This window comes from Schistocerca piceifrons, chromosome 3, assembly GCF_021461385.2.
Source record: "Schistocerca piceifrons isolate TAMUIC-IGC-003096 chromosome 3, iqSchPice1.1, whole genome shotgun sequence".
NCBI classification, from domain to species: domain Eukaryota; kingdom Metazoa; phylum Arthropoda; class Insecta; order Orthoptera; family Acrididae; genus Schistocerca; species Schistocerca piceifrons.
Window position 1 is genome coordinate 187,511,903 of NC_060140.1, and position 20,481 is coordinate 187,532,383.

The 20,481-nt window shown below is 40.7% G+C and overlaps 1 protein-coding gene across 2 annotated transcripts in view; it reads left to right on the forward strand.

Moving 5' to 3' along the window:
- The window catches only part of LOC124789458 (iduronate 2-sulfatase), a 121,080-nt gene that overhangs the window by 11,087 nt on the left and 89,512 nt on the right, over positions 1 to 20,481 (forward strand). For both annotated transcript variants that reach the window (XM_047256826.1, XM_047256827.1), the window contains exon 3: positions 17,289 to 17,582. In XM_047256826.1, the coding sequence (XP_047112782.1) occupies positions 17,289 to 17,582 (294 nt within the window). The remainder of the gene's footprint in view (positions 1 to 17,288; positions 17,583 to 20,481) is intronic.

Here is a 20,481-nt window from a genome sequence, read left to right on the forward strand (position 1 = left end):
TGAACAGATTGCATTAGATAGTTGATGATACTCTGATAATGGCACAGAAAGTCATTCCCCAGGATGACATGAAAATCAAGTCCTTTCTTTCCCAGTGCTTCAAATTTCAAACTTTCTTGGACATATGAATCAATTAAAATCCTCACTTTTCCCCCCACACGTAGTGCCATACACAATCACATTTGCCACCTCAAAAAAGTTGATGAGGTTAATAGTTTGTTGTTGCTACGGGGAGGGCTGGCTGCACCTGCCCCCATTCATTTCCATGATTAATTCTCCCACTACCTGTGTAATTCTGAAATCCATCATAGCCACAGTTTGCTCTACCTTTTGACTGAGGGCAGTTAAGACAGTAAGTAGCCAATGGCCTTGCCACAGTGGTTACACTGGTTCATGTCGGATCATGTGCTGGCAGGCCTTCGTGGCCTGTTTGGGTGGAGTTTATTTTTTTTTTTTTTTGAGGACAGTAAGTAAGCTGATATCTGTTAACAGTATGATTCAACTACCTACAGTATCTGCAACTTGCATAATTTGTAAACACACTATAAGGGTCATTATTATGTACTGGAGCTGAAACAAATCTCCTAGTTTCTTCATGTAAGGAAAACGTAAGACCAAATACTTGCACTTTTGCCACTTTGAGCAAGAGATCATCACATGTCGCATTTCTTCCCAGGATGTAAGTACCGTATGAGATCATACAGATCCTATTGGCAAAGACCTCAAAATCTCCTCCTTACCTTCATCTGAGGGTAGACAGCTTAGTATGTAATAACTTATACCCTTCTTATCTGAATACCTCTCTGTTAGACCCCTTGCCAGAATTTCAAACCTCTCTGTGTTCTCAATGCATCTACTGATTCTACTTAGGTATGTGCATCCTGATAACTTCAGCTGCACTGACTTCAACAGGAGACTGTCTGGCCATGAACAAATGTGGCCAACATTGCAGGCATTTTGTCAAAAAAGCAGATACATTTTCTCTGAGTTTCCTCAAAAACGAAGGAATGAATGTAACTGCATGACAGCTGTCCACAGTAGTAAGCTGTGGGGGAGCTGTACTGGCTTCAACTTCCTTAGACCCCTCAAGGGTAGCCTAAACATTCAAATCTGACTTTGACACAAGTTGACTGTGTCCACACCTGCTCAAATCTCCCCTCCATCTCCATATTCTTAAGGGTGAGATTATCCAGTTTATCCCACATGGTCCTAATGGAGTCATTACTATCACCTTCATCCCCACACTTTTGCTGGGAGTGCATCTGAGACATTGGTACAAGCAAAGGGACCGAAACATAATGGTTAACAATAAAAAAAAAAAAACAAAGCAGAGAAAACATGTCCTCGGAAAACAACACTTTTAAGAGAGCAGTTCCCTATCCTTCCCAGCTGCAATGTTCTCATAGTTCTCCATTGGCAGATCAACAACAGGAGACTGAAGAGGCAGGGCTGGTGACGCATTATATGTGGTGCAACATGGTGAAGAACCCATGACCCTTGGAGAGACAGTGTGGTAATTGTGATGATAAGGCAAAGATGCTCCCCCAGTGCTGACACCAATAACAAAATTCGGAAGATCTGAGGAAGCAGAGGATATTGCACTCTTGGTTCAAAAGAAAAAGCACAAATGATGACAAGCGAAGGTTATTAGAGATTTGGGTGTCTGTGAAAAGAGCTGTGCGTGAAGCTTAGGCAGGACCATTAGAAATGAGGAAAGCATGCTGTTAGATATTACCCGCCGTTTCGTCAGTAACGCCCATGATGTCTGAGCAACAGGTGCACCCCTCCATTGTGCAACGCATAATTATCAAATATCTTGCGTGTGTAGGAGTTACAGTGGTGGAAATTTCCCAGAGGTTGGTGGCACAGTTTGATGATAAAACATTATCAAGGACATGTGTGTTTGCCTGGCATAAAAAGTTCAAGGAAGGACAAGAACGTGTGGAAAATCAGAAAACACGATTGCCATCCTTGGTCCAGCATTACAGACAAAAACATTCGTGTGGTTAAAGACATTATTAATGATGATTGACAGGAAATAGTATCAGAAATTGCACAAAAAGTCAGAACGAGTTATAGGAGCTGTCAAGCAATCATCACAAATGATCTACAGTTCTGTAAAGTGTGTTCCAGATAGGTACCTAAACTCTTGACCAAAAATCTGAAGCTGAGATGTTTGGAGGTCTGTCAGAGGCTTACAGCAAGGTTTGCAGAAGAAGGTGATGCATTTTTGAGTCCTATCGTCACCTGTGATGAAACAAGGGTTCACCACTCCACTCCAGAATCCAAACAAGCCAGTAAGGAGTGGCAGAGGAAAGGGGAGTCAGCACCATTAAAAACTAAGACTCGACTGTCAGCTGGCAAGGTTCTTTCAACCGTTTCTTCCAATAAGTGAGGCATTTTTCTGATTGATTTTTTGCATGAGTGATACACAATCAATGCTGCAAACTGTTGAACAAAGCTAGTGTTGCATATCACTGCAAAAGATGAGACCAATCGATTCTACAGGTCATCTTCCTCCACGACAATGCCCGACCCCATACTGCAGCTCTGACTGCCTCCAAGCTACAGGAAATGCACTGGACTACACTTGATCATTCTCCTTACAGCCCAGACTAATTCCCCTGTGATTTCCATTTATTTGGACCACTTAAAGAAGCTCTAGGAGGGCGACAATTTGAAGATGACGAGAGTGTGGAAGACTTCGTGCACAACTGGCTGGTGACACTACCCAGTTTTTTTTATGATGAGGGTATCAAAAAGCTGCCCATATGCTGGGACAAATGCATTTCCAAAGCAGGAGACTATGTGGAAAAATAAATTACAATTGCCTTGAGTTTTTCAATAAATGAATTTAAATACAAAAAAAAAAAAAAAATCCATTAATATTTCATCTGCCCTTGTATAAGAAGGGTAAAAGAACAGACTCACAAAATTACAGACCAGTCTCCCTAACTTCGGTTTTCTACAGAATTCTTGAAAATATTTTCAGTTCAAATATAATAAACTTTCTTGAAACTGAGAAGCTTATGTCTATGAATCAGCATGGTTTTAGAAAGGATTGCTTGTGCAAATGTCAGCTTGCCCTTTTCTAACATGATATACTGAGAACTATGGGTGGGGGGCAACAGGCAGATTTCATATTTCTACATTTCCGGAAAGCATTTGACATAGTGCCCATAGCTGGCTGTTAACGAAGGTACGAGCATATGGAATAAGTTCACAGATATGTCAGTGGCTGGAAGACTTCTTAAATAATAGAACCAAGTACATTGTCCTCAACAACAAGCGTTCATCAGAGACAAGGGTATCATCAGGAGTGCCCCAGAGAAGTGTGATACGACCACTGTTTTTCTCTATATACATAAATGACTTGGCATACAGGGTGAGCAGCAATCTGCTGTTGTCTGCGGATGATGCCATGGTGTACAGTAAGGTGTTGAAGTTGAGTGGCTGTAGGGAGATACAAGACAACTTAGACAATATTTCCGGTTAGTGTAATGAATGGCAGCTAGCCCTCATGCGGAAAAAATGTAAGTTGATGTGGATGCGTAGGAAGATGAGACATATAATGTTTGGATACAGTATTACTAGTGTCCTGCTTGACATAGTCAAGTCTTTTAAATATCTGGGCATAATATTGCACAGCAATTTGAGATGAAATGAGCATGTGAGAACTGTGGCAGGGAAGGCATATGGTCAACTTCAGTTTACTGGGAGAATTTTAGGGAAGAGTAGTTCACCTGTAAAGGAAGCTGCATATCGGATGCTGGTGCACCCTGTTCTTGAATACTGCTCAAGTGTTTGGGATCTGTACCAGGTCAGATTGAAGGAAGATGTCAAAGCAGTTCAGAGGCAGGCTGCTAGGTTCATCACTGGTAAGTTCAAACAACAAGTAAGTGTTAACAGAGTTGCTTGGGGAACACAAACAGGAATCCTTGGAGGGAAGGTGACATTCTTTTTGAGGAATGCTATTGACAAAATTTAGAAAATCTTCATTTGAAGCTGTCTCCCAAACAATTCTACTGCCACCTACATAGATTGTGCATAAGGAAAACAAAGATAAGTTACTAGAAATTAGAGCTCATATGGGTGCATATAAACAGTCATTTTTCCTTCGCTCTATTTGAGTGGAACAGGAAAGGAAATGACAAGCAGTGGTACAGGGTGCCCTCCACCATTGCAGACTGTTTATGTAGATGTAGACTTGGACCCTCAGGGCAGTAGCAGGAGGTGGCTCAGCAATGGACTATGTGGTGGCAACTGCAGGAGGCCAGCTGAAAAGGACCTGCTAGGCAGCAATGGTGGTAGGGCCCGCAGCCAACTGGAACTCTATGTAGAATGAAGACAGCAGCAACCCAGTGTGGCAGCACTCCAGCTCTGTGTATGGGTGTTTACAAGCCACTCATAGGGGGCAGTATCTTTCTCATACCCCAATGAACTGACGCCACATAAATAGGAAGCGACAGTGAAGGCAAAGGAAGAGGCACCCAGAGGGGATATTTGTTTTGAGAACAGATAATTCTGTTAAACAGTATTCAAATTTAGTTCTCCTTCATGTTACACAGAGTGCACATAGGGAAAGTGCAATGGCCATTAAAGCTAAGTGGATGAGGAGAATGCAGGGAGATTGTGTGTTGTTAGGTCAGGAGACAGTCACAGAGAAAGCATCTGTTCTGGACCCACCACACTGCTCCTGTCTACCAGGAACCCACATTTCATTTGCTCACACTTCCTATTGCCTGATAGCATTTGCATGGCATCTCTCATCAGGAGTCCTCAACTGTGAGAACTATGCTTGGCCTGCAGCATGGTCTGGCTACAGATTGTTAGCCATGGGAGCAGTCACTTGGCTAGATAGCAACACTTGACTGGGGAGAATGAAAGTTTTTCAGCCCGTAGTTTTCAATAAAATATTCCTTAAACAAGGTGGCTGCTTGCACATAGTAGATGCATTGAGTCAATGAGAGAAACAGCAATAAGACCACAAACTTTCTAGCTTTATGATGAATCCTTTTTTGAGCTAGAGTTCACATACACACACATAGATATGCATACACATACACTCATCAAGACAGCTACATTTCACCAGCTGAACACACGGAGTGAGGGGTTGTGCTGGATGAACTGGGAGGGAGGGAGGGAGTGGGATACAGAAGGAGGCTGAAGGGGAAGGGTGGCTGCAGTAGGTGCACAGGAAATGAACGTAGCACAATCACTGATAACAGTGAGTTTGTCAAGCACACAGATATTATGACATAGAGCTGTGTATTGGAAAGGGTCACAGAACAGAGGAATGTAAAGAATAGGGAAGATGATGTAGCTGCAGGATGAGTGAAATTAAGAGTTATGGGGCAGCGGCTAGTAGAGACTGAGACCAGGAAGATTATGGGAATGAAGGATGTATCGCAGGGACAGCTCCTATGTATGAAATTCAGAGAAACTGGTGTTGGGGGGCAAGGGGGGTGGTGATCCAGAAGGCATGACTGTGAAGTAGCCATGTAAATCAAGCATTTTGTGCTGAGTAGTATGTTGCTCCACTGGGTGGTCAATTCGGCTCTTGGCCACAGTCTGGTGGTGGGCATTCATTTAAAACTGCAGCTGATATATATGACTGCTTTCATAGGTGGCCTTGCCTCTGATGCAATAGTACTTGCTTGTAGCTAGAATGGTTTGGGATGTGCAGGGTGGATACATTCGACAGTTCTTGTACCTGGCTCTTCCACATGGGTGCAACCCATGTAGCAAGGGGTTGGGAGGAGCACTGAATTCATTGGCATTTGTCAACAATGAAAATATAGAAAAAAAGTGAAAAAAGAAAAGAGAAATTAATTTGTTTCAGATTTTTATTGGGAGGAAAGATATTTGATTGTTTTTTGATGATACAAATGGTATGTAATGAAGCATAATGGAAAATATGCTTAAAATGGTTGACTGAGTTAAAGGAATTTTATTTTGAATGAATGATAAATATAAAAATGTCAGTGTTGATTATATATTTACTGTGTGTGTGTGGCTTTGGGGTGGGGTGTGGGTCCCTCCTGTGTGCTCCTAAATTATTTACATTCTTCCAGGACTTTCTGTTACTAAATGACTGGAGAATATGCAGTGCCAGATTTAAATGAAACTTATGATATTACTGATTGTATTGCTTAAAAAATTATAACAGTTATAAAAGTGAAAAAACAAGGAAAAAAATAACACCAAACAGTAGATAGCTGTCATGTTTTGTCTACATAGAGTTATTTAATGAGTATGCGGTTTGTGCTAGTTGTAAGCTGAAAGTACTCATTTGGCTGCCAAACAATTTTGTAACTTCAAATTATTAACACGAGTACAATAATATGAATTTGTAAGCTACTATCCAGAAGTTTAGCATAATCAGAGAATATAAAAAAACTGAAAGAGGAGAAGTAATCAGTCACTATAAATAATCATTATTTAATTGGATAGATAAAAAATCTTCTCACCAAGCGGTGACAGAACACACACATAAAAGATTGTCATGATTGACAAGCTTTTGGAGCCAGTGGCTTCTTCTTCAGGGGGAAGGAAGAGGGATGAAGGAAAAGGACTGGAGAGGTCTAAGAAAAAGGGTAGATTTTGGGAAAGTCACTCAGAATTGCAGGTCAGGGGAGACTTACCATATGAGATGAAAAGCAAAGACTGATTGTTGGGGACTGCACTGGATGAGATTTGAAAACCTAAGAGCTTAAAACCCACCTTTAAGCTCTCAGGTTTTATTCAAGACAGAGATTACTAATAAAACATCATGCACGAGTTAATAAGTTGTGTTGTTCACCACTATAAATAACCAATAAGACTTCTTCCACAAACTGGAACTGGGCTGTATGTGTAGGAAATCATTCTCCTTGCTTCAGATAGAACTGTTGTTGAAAGGTAACGAAAAGCAGTGCATTAAACTTATAATGTTAGTCATTTTTGTAATTTCACTGCGAGCAAAATATAGTCTCATGTTGAAAGTTATATGGCATAGACACACAGAAGTCATTTTTAGTCTTTTTCTTGAGGTAGAATTCTTAAATGCCATATAAAGACCAAGAAGGTGCTTCTGCTAGGAAGTAGTCATGAAAGGGGTGTGTATGAACCAATACAGAAGTCCCTGCTGTGACTTAAGCTCTCAGGGGAAATACCTTGGTAAAGAAAATCATGTAGTGGTTACTGGGGGTGCTGAGAACAGTTTGGACCATAACCTCAACTGTGCCATTCGAGATGATGTTAGGCACATTGCTGAGAATTCAGCTCACACAAATATTAAGATTGTGCCACTCTCTGAGTGACGTGACAAGTTCTGGATGAAGTGTTCCACTGGACATTTAAATACAGATCTTCATGAGTCATCCCCTTTACAACCCTGCCCCTCTCCGACACCTCTTGCCCCCCCCCTCCCCCCATCCCCCATACCCCCTTGCCGCACCCCTCTCGCTCCTGCTGCCCAGAGCTCAACATACACGGCAACACGTCTGGTAAGAGGTAACTTGCACAACTAATTTCCAAAAGCATTTAGTATAAGCATAAGACTGTCCATTCCCTTTGATTTTCAAAATTTTGTGTAGGTCTATTTTAAGGTAAATCGTACTAAAAGATGGAGCTGCCAAATAACTATGGACACAGTTGGAATAATAACTGGAGAAAAAAACTGGAAGCTTGGACAGTACAAAAGTTAATGATCATAATATATTTTGGACTTCTCCATTAAAAACATATAAAGCTTTTTCAATAAGAAAAACAGGGCTCTCATTTCAGAGGCAGGATACCAAAAAGGCTAAAGGTATTTCTACAGAAGTATTTTTCATAACAAAATAGTAACATGGAAGTTACAGAAATTGAGTAGAGGCACCTTGTAGATGTAAGATGCGGAAAAAAGAGAGTGGCTGTTCACTCCAAAGTCCTTAGGCCTTATACCTCAATGAATACTGCATTGAACAGCTATTTGTGTGCCATACTTTAGTAACAGGCTGAGAAACAGCCCTGCCCCCTATAGGTTCCCAGCAGGAGATGTTTTAAACATCATTAAACAATTAGAGGAGTACTAATAAAACTTAGCAGAAGTAACTGATTATATGTGGAGATTTAAATATAGATTTCATCTCAGATAGTTCTGATTAAGAACACCGAGGCCAGCTGTGGATTGAGCCCCAGAGTAATATTTCTAACAGGAACAGGAGGACATAGTGCAACAGTAACTGATTATTTTTGAATCCAGCTTCTTTAATAAAATAGATTTAAGCCACATGATGAATGATTTATCTGACCATGATAGTCAAATGGTGGTGATACTGCATCCCCATCAATCAAGTTTAATTAAGAAAAAAAAGTAAAATTTCACGGAATTGTGAATGCTGACTCAATTGAACTCTTCACAGAGAATTTACAACATGAAAAATGGAAAGAAGCTTACCAAGGCCATGCAGTATGTGAGAAATTGAATTATTCTTTTAATATTATGAATCCAATTACTCTTACAGCAGGTCAGATAAATTTACAGCAGAAGGTGAGAAAAAGGGTTTTAATACCTGACACCAAAATGTCTTGTACTGGGAAGAGAGAGCTCTTTTTTAATGCAAAGGACTACCTCTAACCATTACTTAAGAGTGTACTAAAGCAATATGACAAAATTTCTCAGCACGTCGATAAAATAGCAAAAATCATGTATTGTGCACAAAGAGTTCAAAATTACTTGAACAAAGCAAGGACAGCTTGGAGGATTATGAGACATGAAACAAATAAACTCAGTAAGGCAAATGATACTGAACATCCCAGATGATAGCAGCGAGCAAGAGAGAAGATATGAAATTCAAATCAGTAGCTACTACATGTAATGAATTCTTCCCAACAGTAGCTGAAAGCATGGGGACAAAAACCAACGCCTCACATGCATGTCCAATATACTTTCTTAGACAGGTAATGCGTATTCCACCACCGGACATCAGTTTTGAACTCACCTGTTTAGAGAGATCAGAAAAATCTTTATGCCACTAAAGAGTAATAACTCTTCTGGCTATGGTGTTGTATCATCCAAAATACTAAAACCTTGTGCTGACTTGGTAGTCCCACCATTGTAACTAATTGATGTCATGATGTATTTCCTGAAAGACTGAAGTATCCAGTAGCAAAACCAATATACTGAAGTGGAGATAAGCAGCTGACCTCTAAGTATAGAAGTATAGACTGATATCCCTCCTTTCCATGTTCTCAACTTTTTTTTCCGAGATGGTAGTGTACAACAGAATCATAAGTAAATAGTAGCAGATAACAGACTAAGAAGTAAATAAAGTTCTCCTTCCAGTCCTAACAGGCCAATTTGGCTCAACTGACTGCCATGTCATCCTCGGCTAATGGCATCATCAGATGCAGTATAGAAGGGCATCTTGTCAACACACTACTCTCTTGGTCATTGTCAGGTTTATTGACCTTGGAACTCCTGCTAATCAGTTGAGTAGCTCCTCAATTGGCCTCACAAGGCTGAGTGCACAGTTAGTTTTTTTTAAATTCTCTTTTCTGTAATTTGCCTTCAAAATAGTCTACTAAATGACAGTACATCACAATAAAATCTAACACTTAATTGTCCCTTGCTCAAATGATCATTTCATCCTCTATGGATTCTTCTATTGAATAGCAGCATTTCTCCCACAGAATCTGCTGTAGCCTCATTTTTAAAGTTTCTGGCTTCATATTAAATGTGTTTTTGCCCATTAACTTGGGTATTGTCATCCTCATGTATTGTGGAGTCTGTGCATATAATTTCAACTGGTGTGTGGGTAGCATAAAATTATTTTAATTTTTGTGTTATATGTATGGTTAAAATGATTCTCATCAAATAATTTTTGTCTGCTGTGTAGAAAAATTATAATTTCAAAAATTTATATGGAAGTAACAGTTAGGATTTGCAATTTCTGAAATAACGGGTGACAAGACTCTGTTCACTGTGCAGTACACATGTATCGGACAATTTAGATACACTACTCGAACTTCCCCAGAAAATTATCTCATATCTAATGATAGATTCAAAATAATTGTGATAAGTGATTTTTCTTGTACTCAAGTAAGTGGAATTTGCTAGTAGTTGTGTTGAAAATACAAAACTGGTTAGTATGTTTGATAGGAAGTCAGTATGTGCATTCCAGCTTAAGTTCTTGTCCACATTTAGTCCCAGTCTTTCATGCATTGATTGTTATTTTGTATTTTAAGTTCCACACATTTCAGATGTTTGGTTTTGAAATGAACTGTATGGTTTTTTGCAATGTTGAGTTTCAACCCATTGAATTGGAACCAGTTTTCTGAGGTATCCAGTGTGCTTACGATGGAGCTCGGATTTTTTTCTGCATTGTCATCTTCAGTTAAAAACAGAAGTATCGTCTGCAATCAGAACTGATGGAGAATTTGTGTTTATGGGTAAGTCATTTACTTAGATAAGAACAGGATTGGTCCCAAAATGGAACCTTGAGGCACGCCTTGTGATGCTGTAATCCATTTAGAATAATAGTTCACTATATCTGAGGTGATAGTTACTCTTCATTTTCTCTTGTGTAAGTATGAAGTTAGCCTATTTAGTCCATTGTCCTTAATCTCATATTTGTCTAATTTGTAGATAAGCAAGTCATGGTTCACGAAGTCAAATGCTTTCATGAAATCACAGAAGATACCTGTAATTTTACTCCTCTGATGCAATGGTTTGCCTATCTTTTCAATAAAGTTATTCACTGCATCCATAGTTCTTTTTCCTGGTTGAAATCCAGATTCGTTACTTATAATAATATCATTTTTTACAATAAACTTCTTGATCCACATTGCTGCTACTTTTTCTAACACTTTTGACAGGACTAGAAGAATAGAAATGGGCTGATAGTTTCCCATGTCTTTCCTCGACCCTTTCTTGAACAGAGGTCTAACTTCGGCATACTTAAAAACATTGGGAAAGCATCCCTGATCAAAAGACTGGTTGAATATTTTAGTTAGGGGAGGCGCTATTATGCCACAAACTGTTTTAATCACTTTAGTGGGTATCCCATCCCACCCAGCATAGCTTTTATTTTTTATGATGATATAATATTTTCTACATCCTTTATTATGCCTTTTTTTAAATCCATAAGATACTCAGCTTCTTGGTGGATTCCTAAGGGAGTTACTTTATTCTAATACTCTGTTACATCTACATCTGACTTTGCCAGATTTATGAAGAATTCATTTAAACACTCTGATATTTGAGCTGGGTTTACGATAAAGCTATCATTTACTTTAACCCAAGACATTTCATTACTACTAACTCTAACACCTAACTCTGATTTGACAACAGACTACACTGCTTTTGTTTTACTTTTATGTTGTATAATGAACTTATTGCTTGCCATTTGTTTGGCTGCCTTCACACTTTTTTTTAATATAGCTTTATAGTGACGAACATACTGTAGTAGCACCACCATTTAGGCTAGGGAAAGTTTGTTTAGTGCAATATTCTGAGCCCAAGTTACAGCCAGGTGCAGGCCATATTGCAGTGAGTTACACATACCAACAGTTGTGAAGTAGTTTAGAGGCCACAGGGCCATCAAATTGCTGAAAGAGTATATGTAGCAGTTTTGCATTTTGCAAATCACAGGTAGAAGGGGCCCACTGGCCAACCTAGCGTGTTATGAGTACGTGATGCGAAGCGGCGCATATGGCAAAACAGTGGCACATGTAAATAGGTGCAGGTTTCTAATGAGATTGATTCAAGTGTGGCACCTCTCCTGGATGGCTGGGCATGTCACACCACCAGCTACACACAGCAGCAGATGAGGCGCCAGCGTTCCAGTCCACAGCGGGTCGCTGGTTTGACCCTCTGATGCCGACGCAGGGTCCGTAGCCAGCCAGCGGCGGGCCACTCCATGGCTCGCTACTGTGGGCAGTCATCCTAGCTTCCAACATACGCCAGAGGCATCCCCAGCCGAGATTCGAACTCTGGATCATGGGCACTTGTTGTCGCCGCGATCTTAGCCACACCGGCGAGAAGCATGCAGCTGGCCACCTGCAGCTCATGCCAAGCGGTGCTGAGTTGGCAGGGACGCAAGCTGCTGAGTCAACTCCCGGCGTCCTGATGATGCCACAACTCTGCTGCCATACTAGGCCGACACACAACAGTACGTGCACAGGTCGCTGAGGCAGCCATTCTGTGCCAAGCCCTTTCGCAGACAGCAAAGTGGTGTCCTCAGCATTGCAGGACCCAGTGACACAGATTGAGAGGAATGGGGGCACTGTAGTTGGAAACAATAAATCAGAAAGCTCGGACAAGTCTTAATATGGTGCCTTCTACCTCTTCCCACTACATTTGGTGTTGCTGTCACATTCAGTGGTAGAAGTTGCCACTACATTTGGTGTCAGAATAGCGGACGTCATCTGTACAGTACGATGTTCGAGCCCACCACCTGTATTACATTCACAAGATGTGGTGAGTTTTGACCAGTTTTCTTTTGAGTATTGGACGTTTTCTTACCTTTTTTTGTGTTTTTGAGTATGGCTCATGGCATGCCATTTTAGATGTTTTGTGTAGACATACTTTTTTTTCTTTTTTTTGTCAGAATAATTCTCTTTGGGGCAATAACATTTTTTTTGTTACAGTTAATTACTTTTGTGTTGGGTTGAGTATGATGTTACCAAGCATGATGATACTGAGGTGTGAGGAGTCAGGTTATTCTTGTACTTAAATGTTTTGTTTCGGGACTAACTGGGAACGAAAGCAACACAACGGCAGAGTCATGGACGTGAAGCGTGTTGTAACCAGGAGTGGTACGGATTTTGTTGGAAAAAGTAGCACAATTGACAGCAGACAATACTCATTTGAGAAATGAATTAACATCTAGAAGTGAGTGGGAAACCGCATCTGATCAGTTGTTGTTGCCTAGGGTGCAGGAGATTGATCCAGCTGCTGCGAGTTTGATTATTCCATTTTCTGGTTAGGCATCTGTTTGTGGAGGATTTGGAGACCTCTGCGGTGATGAATGGTTGGTCTGATGAGCAGTTGTTACATATAGCTAAGATTAGATTAACGGGTGAAGTGAAAACATATATAAGGTATTCTAAGGCCTTAAGGAAGGCAGGATAGTTAAAGCAGTTAAAGGAAGGACTTTTACAAAGCTACAAAAGACAGAATAGCGCTCAGTACTTGAGAGAGAGGTTAAGTACAATGTCAAAGAGACAGGGGAAGATGATGGAGAAATTTGCGGACAGGATAAGGGAAATTAATTAGTATACTTACGAGTTGGGTCAGAGCAATGAAGCGAATAGCATTCTGTTGCAAGAGGCTGAGCAAAGGGCACTTGTATTTTTGAGAGGGCTACCAGTGCATATGTCATGGAAAGTGTGTGAAGGGACTCCGAAAGATTTGTATTCAGCCATTCAGCTGGCAATTCAATGCGAGAAAATAGACGTGGCAACAGGGGTACGCAAGAGGCAAACAGTGTTTACAGCGGGTGTAAAATGTTTTAAGTGTGGTTGTACGGGACATGTGCAAAGGCAGTGTCCCAGTCACTGAGGAATAAAGGAGGAGTGGAAATCGGCAGCAGGGAGGATGGAGAGGTGGACAAGCATTAAATGGCAGAGGGGGCCCAAGACCCACCTAAGGGAGCTCCCATTTAATTTCAATGCTATGAATACACATGCAGAGGTGGAATGTTCAGTGGTAGGATCCATAGGAACTAAATAATTTAAGATTTTGTTGGACACAGGGGCCAAGTGTCAGTGGCTACTAGGAATATAATGGGACAAAGGAAGCTAGACCCACCATGTTATACATTGCGTGGAGTGGGGGATATGGAGGTCACGCCTTTGGTGTCTGTGACAGTTGACTTTCGAATAAAGAAAGTCTGATTTAATGCATGCATGGAGGTAGTACTGTGGGTAAGCAAGGGCTACGACATGATTCTAGGAGTAGATTTCTTGCATCAACATCATGTCAAAATTGACTTTGGACAACAAACTTGGTGGAATGTTATTGCAGCTAGGGGAAAATGTTGTCAATGCAGAGCTGTCACAAGGGGCATTCAACGTAATGAACAAACCAATTGAACTGCGTACATTAGCATTAAGGCTTAATTTGCATGAGTGTGTGTCTAGTGGCACCAGGAAGTTGCTTTGGGTAAGTGTCAGGTCAAATCTACCTGTGGGTACAGTATGTGTTATTGAACCATTGGAGGGTAATGAAGTTTTGGGTCCATTGGGTTGTTTTGTGAAACATAGTGTTGTATGCATACAGGAGGGGAATGGCAGGTGAGTAGTTCCCACGAATGTGGATAATTTTAGTGCTGTAGATGCAAATTTGAGGAAGGGAGTTTTAGTAGCAAATATGGATGTGCCAGATGACAAAGACTGGTGTTCGAGTGGTAGGCAAAACTATCAACCACTAACTGCCGATAGAACTGCATTGCATGACAAAATTGAACATTTGAAAGGAGGAGAAAGAGAGCATATGGAAGAATTATTGTGGGAATTTAAGGATTTGTTTTTTCCACAAGGGCCGTTACGAGCAACTCCATTAGTTCAACATAGGATACCAACAGGGAATGAAGCGCCTGTTTACCATAAGCCATAGAGAATACTGAGGTATTTTCAGCCAATTGTGGAGGATTTCATTGATCAGCAGCTTGCAGATGGTATTATAGAGCATAGCAATAGTTGCTGGGGAGCAGGCATTGTCGTTGTGCCTAAGAAATCTATGGATGGAACTAAGAAATACAGGTTCTGTTGTGACTACCGATACCTCAATAATAAGACAGTAATGGATGCATACCCTATTCCAAACATATCGGAGACCTTGGATCACTTAGGACAGTGCCAGTACTTTTCTACAATGGATTGGACAAGTGGTTATCATCAGTTAGAGTTCGCTCCAGCGGATCATCCAAAAACTGCTTTCTCTACTCCTGGAGGCCATTACCAGTACATTATAATGCCATTTGGTTTGAAAAATGCTCCGGCAATGTTTCAGGAGTTGCTAGACAGTGTCTTGAGGGGTTTGAAACCATGGCAGTGTCTGGTCTATTTTTCAAGTAGTACAACATAGACAGTGGTTAAGTAAAGTCTTTATGAGGTTAAGAGCAGCTTGTTTGACTTTGAGACTGGAGAAGTGTCATTTTGCATTAGAAGAAGTAAAATATTTCGGTCATATTATCGGTAAGGATGGAGTGCGAACAGATATGAGGTTGGTACAGACTGTAAGGGATTTTCGGGAGCCGAAAGCAGTTAAGGAAATGCAGTCATTCATCAGAATTTGCAATTTCTATCGAAAGTTCGTGAAGGGTTTTGTAGATTTAACACAGCTGTTGACGCACATGTTACGGATGGGTGTGAAATTTGAGTGGACAGAAGAGTGTTGTAAAGCATTTGACAAACTGAAAGAAGTGTTAACATCAAGTCTGGTTCTTGTGTTTCAAGATTTTGAAAAGAACTTTATACTAGCATGCGATGCATCAAATCAATCATTTGGGTGTGTTCTTAGTCAGGAAATTGATGGGGAAAGAACATCCTGTAGCCTATGCATCTAGGTAGTTGAATGCAGCAGAGAGGAATCACTCAACAACTGAGAGGGAAATGGAGGGAGATGCTTAGAGTAATCTATGGAATCACATATTTTAAATGTTATTTATATGGGAGAAGATTTTGGGTAGTTACAGATCATGCTACATTGAAGTGGTTGTTGGGGTTGAAGGATCCATCCACTAGACTCGCTAGATGGGCTGTGAGGCTTAGTGAATTTGACTACGAGGTGGTGCACAAGCCTGGGAAGAAGCACGGTAATGCAGGTGCACTAAGTAGGAAGGTGGCAAAAGTAGAAGTCATAGGTTATGACCTAGCAGTATGGCAAGAATTACAGGATGCGAACAATGATTGTAAATTGTATCAGACACAGCCACAATTTAATATGTACAATGGTCTTCTGTGCAGGAAATGAAGTTAGGGTCAAGGGTAGTGGAGCCAGCAAAGTTGAGGGATGAGGTTTTAAAGGAAGCACATGATCACGTGTTATCTGGTCATGGAGGGTGTCGAGCAACGAGTAGAAGAGTGGCGGGAGGTATTGGTGGAGAGGTAAGAAAGTAGATGTGGATCAGTATATCAAAAATTGTATACCATGTGTGCAGAGAACAGATTTGAGCCAGAAACAGATACAGCTACAACAATTGTCGAAGTCCCATTTCCATTCTCTGTGCTGGGGATTGATGTCTTAGGACCTTTCAGACGAACACCATCAGGGAACAGATTCATTCTGACAATAATAGACCACTTTTCAAGGTATGTGGAGATGGTGGCTATGCCAAATCAATAGGCAGCAATGGTCACGCAAGTATTAGTAAACAACTGGATTTTGAAGTTTGGTGTACCGGAGACAGTAATTACTGACCAAGGGACCAACTTCATGTCAGATTTAATGAAGGAAATGTGTGAATTGTTGAACGTAAAGAAGTTGAGGATGAGTGTGTTGCATCAACAGGCCAATTAATTACATAATTAATTAATTAATAAATCAATAATATGCTAGGAATGGCAGTTAATTAAGAAACAAGCTGTGTAAACAACACCTGTTTAATCCTACAAAGAAAGTCACATACATTTTCGAAGTAAGATTTTTTCTGTTAACTGCATTGTAGTAATTTATAACCATTTGAAGCACAAATATAGGATGTTAAATATGTGATAGTTGAGTGTTATTCAAGACTACAGAAGTAGCTTCTGGCAACTAACACTCTCTGTTAATCTATACCTCAATTTGTTCCACATACCTCAACATTTATCTTTAATTAGGTAGGTATACAATGTGATATATGAATGAATTACTTAATTAAGAAGTAATTAATAAATCAATAATATGCTAGGAATGGCAGTTAATTAAGAAACAAGCTGTGTAAAATTTGCAAGAGCTGATACCAATGGAATAGATCAACACCACTTGAACTTTGTGAGTACAAATATCATTTCAGAACTAAACAAAAGTCAAGATTATTTTACGGTTTGAATGAATGCTGAGTCTTTGTCACTTCTGCACTGGACGAAATCTTGAGAGCAGAAAGCCACAAATGTATTTTTAATGTATGATCTTTGCAGTATTTAAAAAATTTCTTGTTGATACATATTGTTATGTGATGGTACCATGTATTTTTGTTGTCAGCTATCTGATGAATGTTATTATTTTGCAAAAGCTTCTTCAAACGTAGCAACAAACGGAAACCTTTATGTGAACCTGTAAACTACATTTATTTGAAGTTATTGTCTAATTGAAATATTGTTTGTTTTTCTGAAAGGTATTTCGTCTAACTACAGTGATGATCAGCCATATAGCTGGTCTGAAGAACCTTTCCACCCACCAACAGAACAGTATCGAGATAGCCCCGTTTGCCATGGTACTTCAGGGCAGCCGGGGAGAAATTTAATTTGCCCTGTCTCTGTTGAACTACAGCCAGGAAAATCATTGCCAGATTTACAGTCACTTGAAGCAGCAAAAAAATTTCTGCGTGAGAAGAGAGAGGAGCCATTTTTATTGGCTGTTGGTTTCCATAAACCTCACATTCCCTTAAAATTTCCACGAGAATATTTAGGTATGCTTGTACGTAATTTTATTCATATCTCTTCTGCTTGAATTGCATGTTAGTTGCTTAGGAACATTTATATAAATATTTGGTCTTGTTGTCTCTAACAGTAGTACTCAAGCATCAAAGAGCATTCGAACATGTATAAAATAAGAGGACTTTATTTACATAATATATTGTTGGGATGTACTGCAAAACAAGAAAAAAAGGCAAAAGGGGGGGGGGGGGCAGTCGCGAGGGCACAGAACATTGAATTGTTAAATCTGAGGATTTCCCTCAAGAGTAAGAGATATAAAGTTTTCTGTACCTTTGTCATAGTGTATAAATGAGTAATCATATAAATATAATAGAGGGAAACATTCCATGCGGGAAAAATATATCTAAAAACAAAGATGATGTAACTTACCAAACGAAAGCGTAGGTGTGTTGATAGACACACAAACAAACACAAACACACACACAAAATTCAAGCTTTCGCAACCAATGGTTGCTTCATCGGGAAAGAGGGAAGGAGAGGGAAAGACGAAAGGATGTGGGTTTTAAGGGAGAGGGTAAGGAGTCATTCCAATCCCAGGAGCGGAAAGACTTACATTAGGGGGAAAAAAAGGACGGGTATACACTCGCACACACACACATATCCATCCGCACATATACAGACACAAGCAGCTTGATTGCCATGTGAATTAAAACTAACTCATTCAAAATTTCTTTTTTGGGCTACATGAAGTAAATACAACCCTCAGACAAATTCTCATATAAAACATCATGGAGCCATGGTGTCTCACAACAGCATGATGTGACTCTGTGTACTGTATGATTATTCTGATATTCACAATTAAGCATCTGACAGAGGGTTCATCAAACTACCTTCAAGCTACTTCTCTACCATTCCCCTCTCGAACAGCATGAATACTTAAATCTTTCTGTGCAAGCTCTGGCTTCTCTTATCTTACTGACATGATCATTACTCTTTTTGCAGATGGATATCAACAAAATTTTTTCACATTTGAATGAGGAAGTTGGCAATTTAATTTTTTAAGAGAAGATCATGCCACAATGAGAAGTGGCTTTGTTTAATGATTACCATCCCAATTCATGTATCCTATCTATGGCACATTCTCCCTCATTTCACTATAACAAAAAATGAGCTGCCTTTCTTTGAACTTTTTCAGTGCCCCCTATCAATTGTATCTGATGTAGAGCCCATACCACACAGCAGTCCTCCAGAAGAGGACAGACTTGCATAGTGCAGGGAGTCTCTTTGGATGACCTTCTAACGCTTTGGACGACTTTTTACAGTGGTGATGTATGTGTGTAAAGTACCACTTCTTCAATGATATGACTTCCTTGAGATTGTCAGTCGACTTTCCTTGCTGGTTAGCTTGCTGCTGCAACCTCCTTTTCTCTTCATCTCCGAAGCATGTTTGCTAGGAACGCAGATGTCTCTGAGCCTCTGGTTTAAGCCTTCTACTCGGCTCCAAACTTCAGCCAACCGCCTGTACGAACTGAGGATGACCTCTGAACCCAGACGGCAGGAGTCATTGGTGCCGACATGAGCAACAATTTGCAGTCGGGTGCACCCAGTGCTCTCTATCACCGCTGGCAGGGCCTCCTCCACATCTCGGATGAGACCCCCCAGCAAGTGAACACTGGCCTTCTTCCCCAACCTTTCTGCTATTTCCCTAAGGGGCTCCATCACCCGCCTAACGTTGGAGCTCCCAATAACTAATAAACCCCTCCCCCCGTGTGCCTGCTCAGACCTTGCTGAAGGGGCGGCCACATGTCCACTCACAGGCAGAGCGGGCGATGCCACACGGCCAGCCTCCACATTGACCCTCTGCCTCATGCGCCGCAAACGCCGCTGAACCCGCCACTCCCCTTGGGGAGAGGGTGGCCCAACTGCGCCCGGTATCCGCGAAGATGTCTTGACAGCAGGGACAATGGGTGAAGCATGTAGCACCTGGGGTGTACCATGCGACGCACCAGACTCCCCACTGCCGCTACACTCTGAGGCAGCAGCCTGAAGATGGCTGACTGCGGCCATCAACACGTTCAGCTGTTCACAAACAGTGACCAGCTCCTCCTGCGTCTGTACACAGCAGTCACACATCCTATCCGTCCTAAGAAATCAATTTGCTGTAGAGAGTTGATCAACTTTTAACTAGACTGCTAATTCACTAAAGGTGGCTGATTGTTGACTAAACTGTGGTTGCTAGACACTTCTTGTAGAAAACAATGAAAATAGCACTACCTGTCTCTGAACTGTATTGAAAACAAACACTAGCACTACTGGCACTATGGTTGACTAAAGGGACTCTCTCTGACTGTATCCAAACTAACACAAAATCTATGGAACACTATTATTAGCACTCGACCATTAAAGCTTCCTAAAAGCAAAAACACACGGAAGAAGAAGCGACAAGTAATAAAAATACAGTTAATACTTAAATTAACGTAGCTCGCTGCACAGCAGACGTGAAGCAGACGGCAGTTACGACAACACTGACACTACTGGCACTATGGCTGACTAAAGGGACTCTCTCTGACTGTATCCAAACTAACACAAAATCTATGGAACACTATTATTAGCACTCAACAATTAAAGCTTCCTAAAAGCAAAAATACACAGAAGATGAAGTGACAAGTAATAAAAATACAGTTAATACTTAAATTAACGTAGCTTGCTGCACAGCATACGTGAAGCAGATGGCAGTTACGACGACACTGACTCCAAACTACTTACAGTTACGATATCAGAGTTTGCTATTTTCTCTTTAAAGCTTCTTTCTACATTATCCACTTGTGTACTTACACCTGTAATTTGCGATTGAATGACAGGCATTAACTCGCTCTGCTTATCTACACTTTCGGCCCCTGCTTTACAGCATTAAATTTAACATTACACACC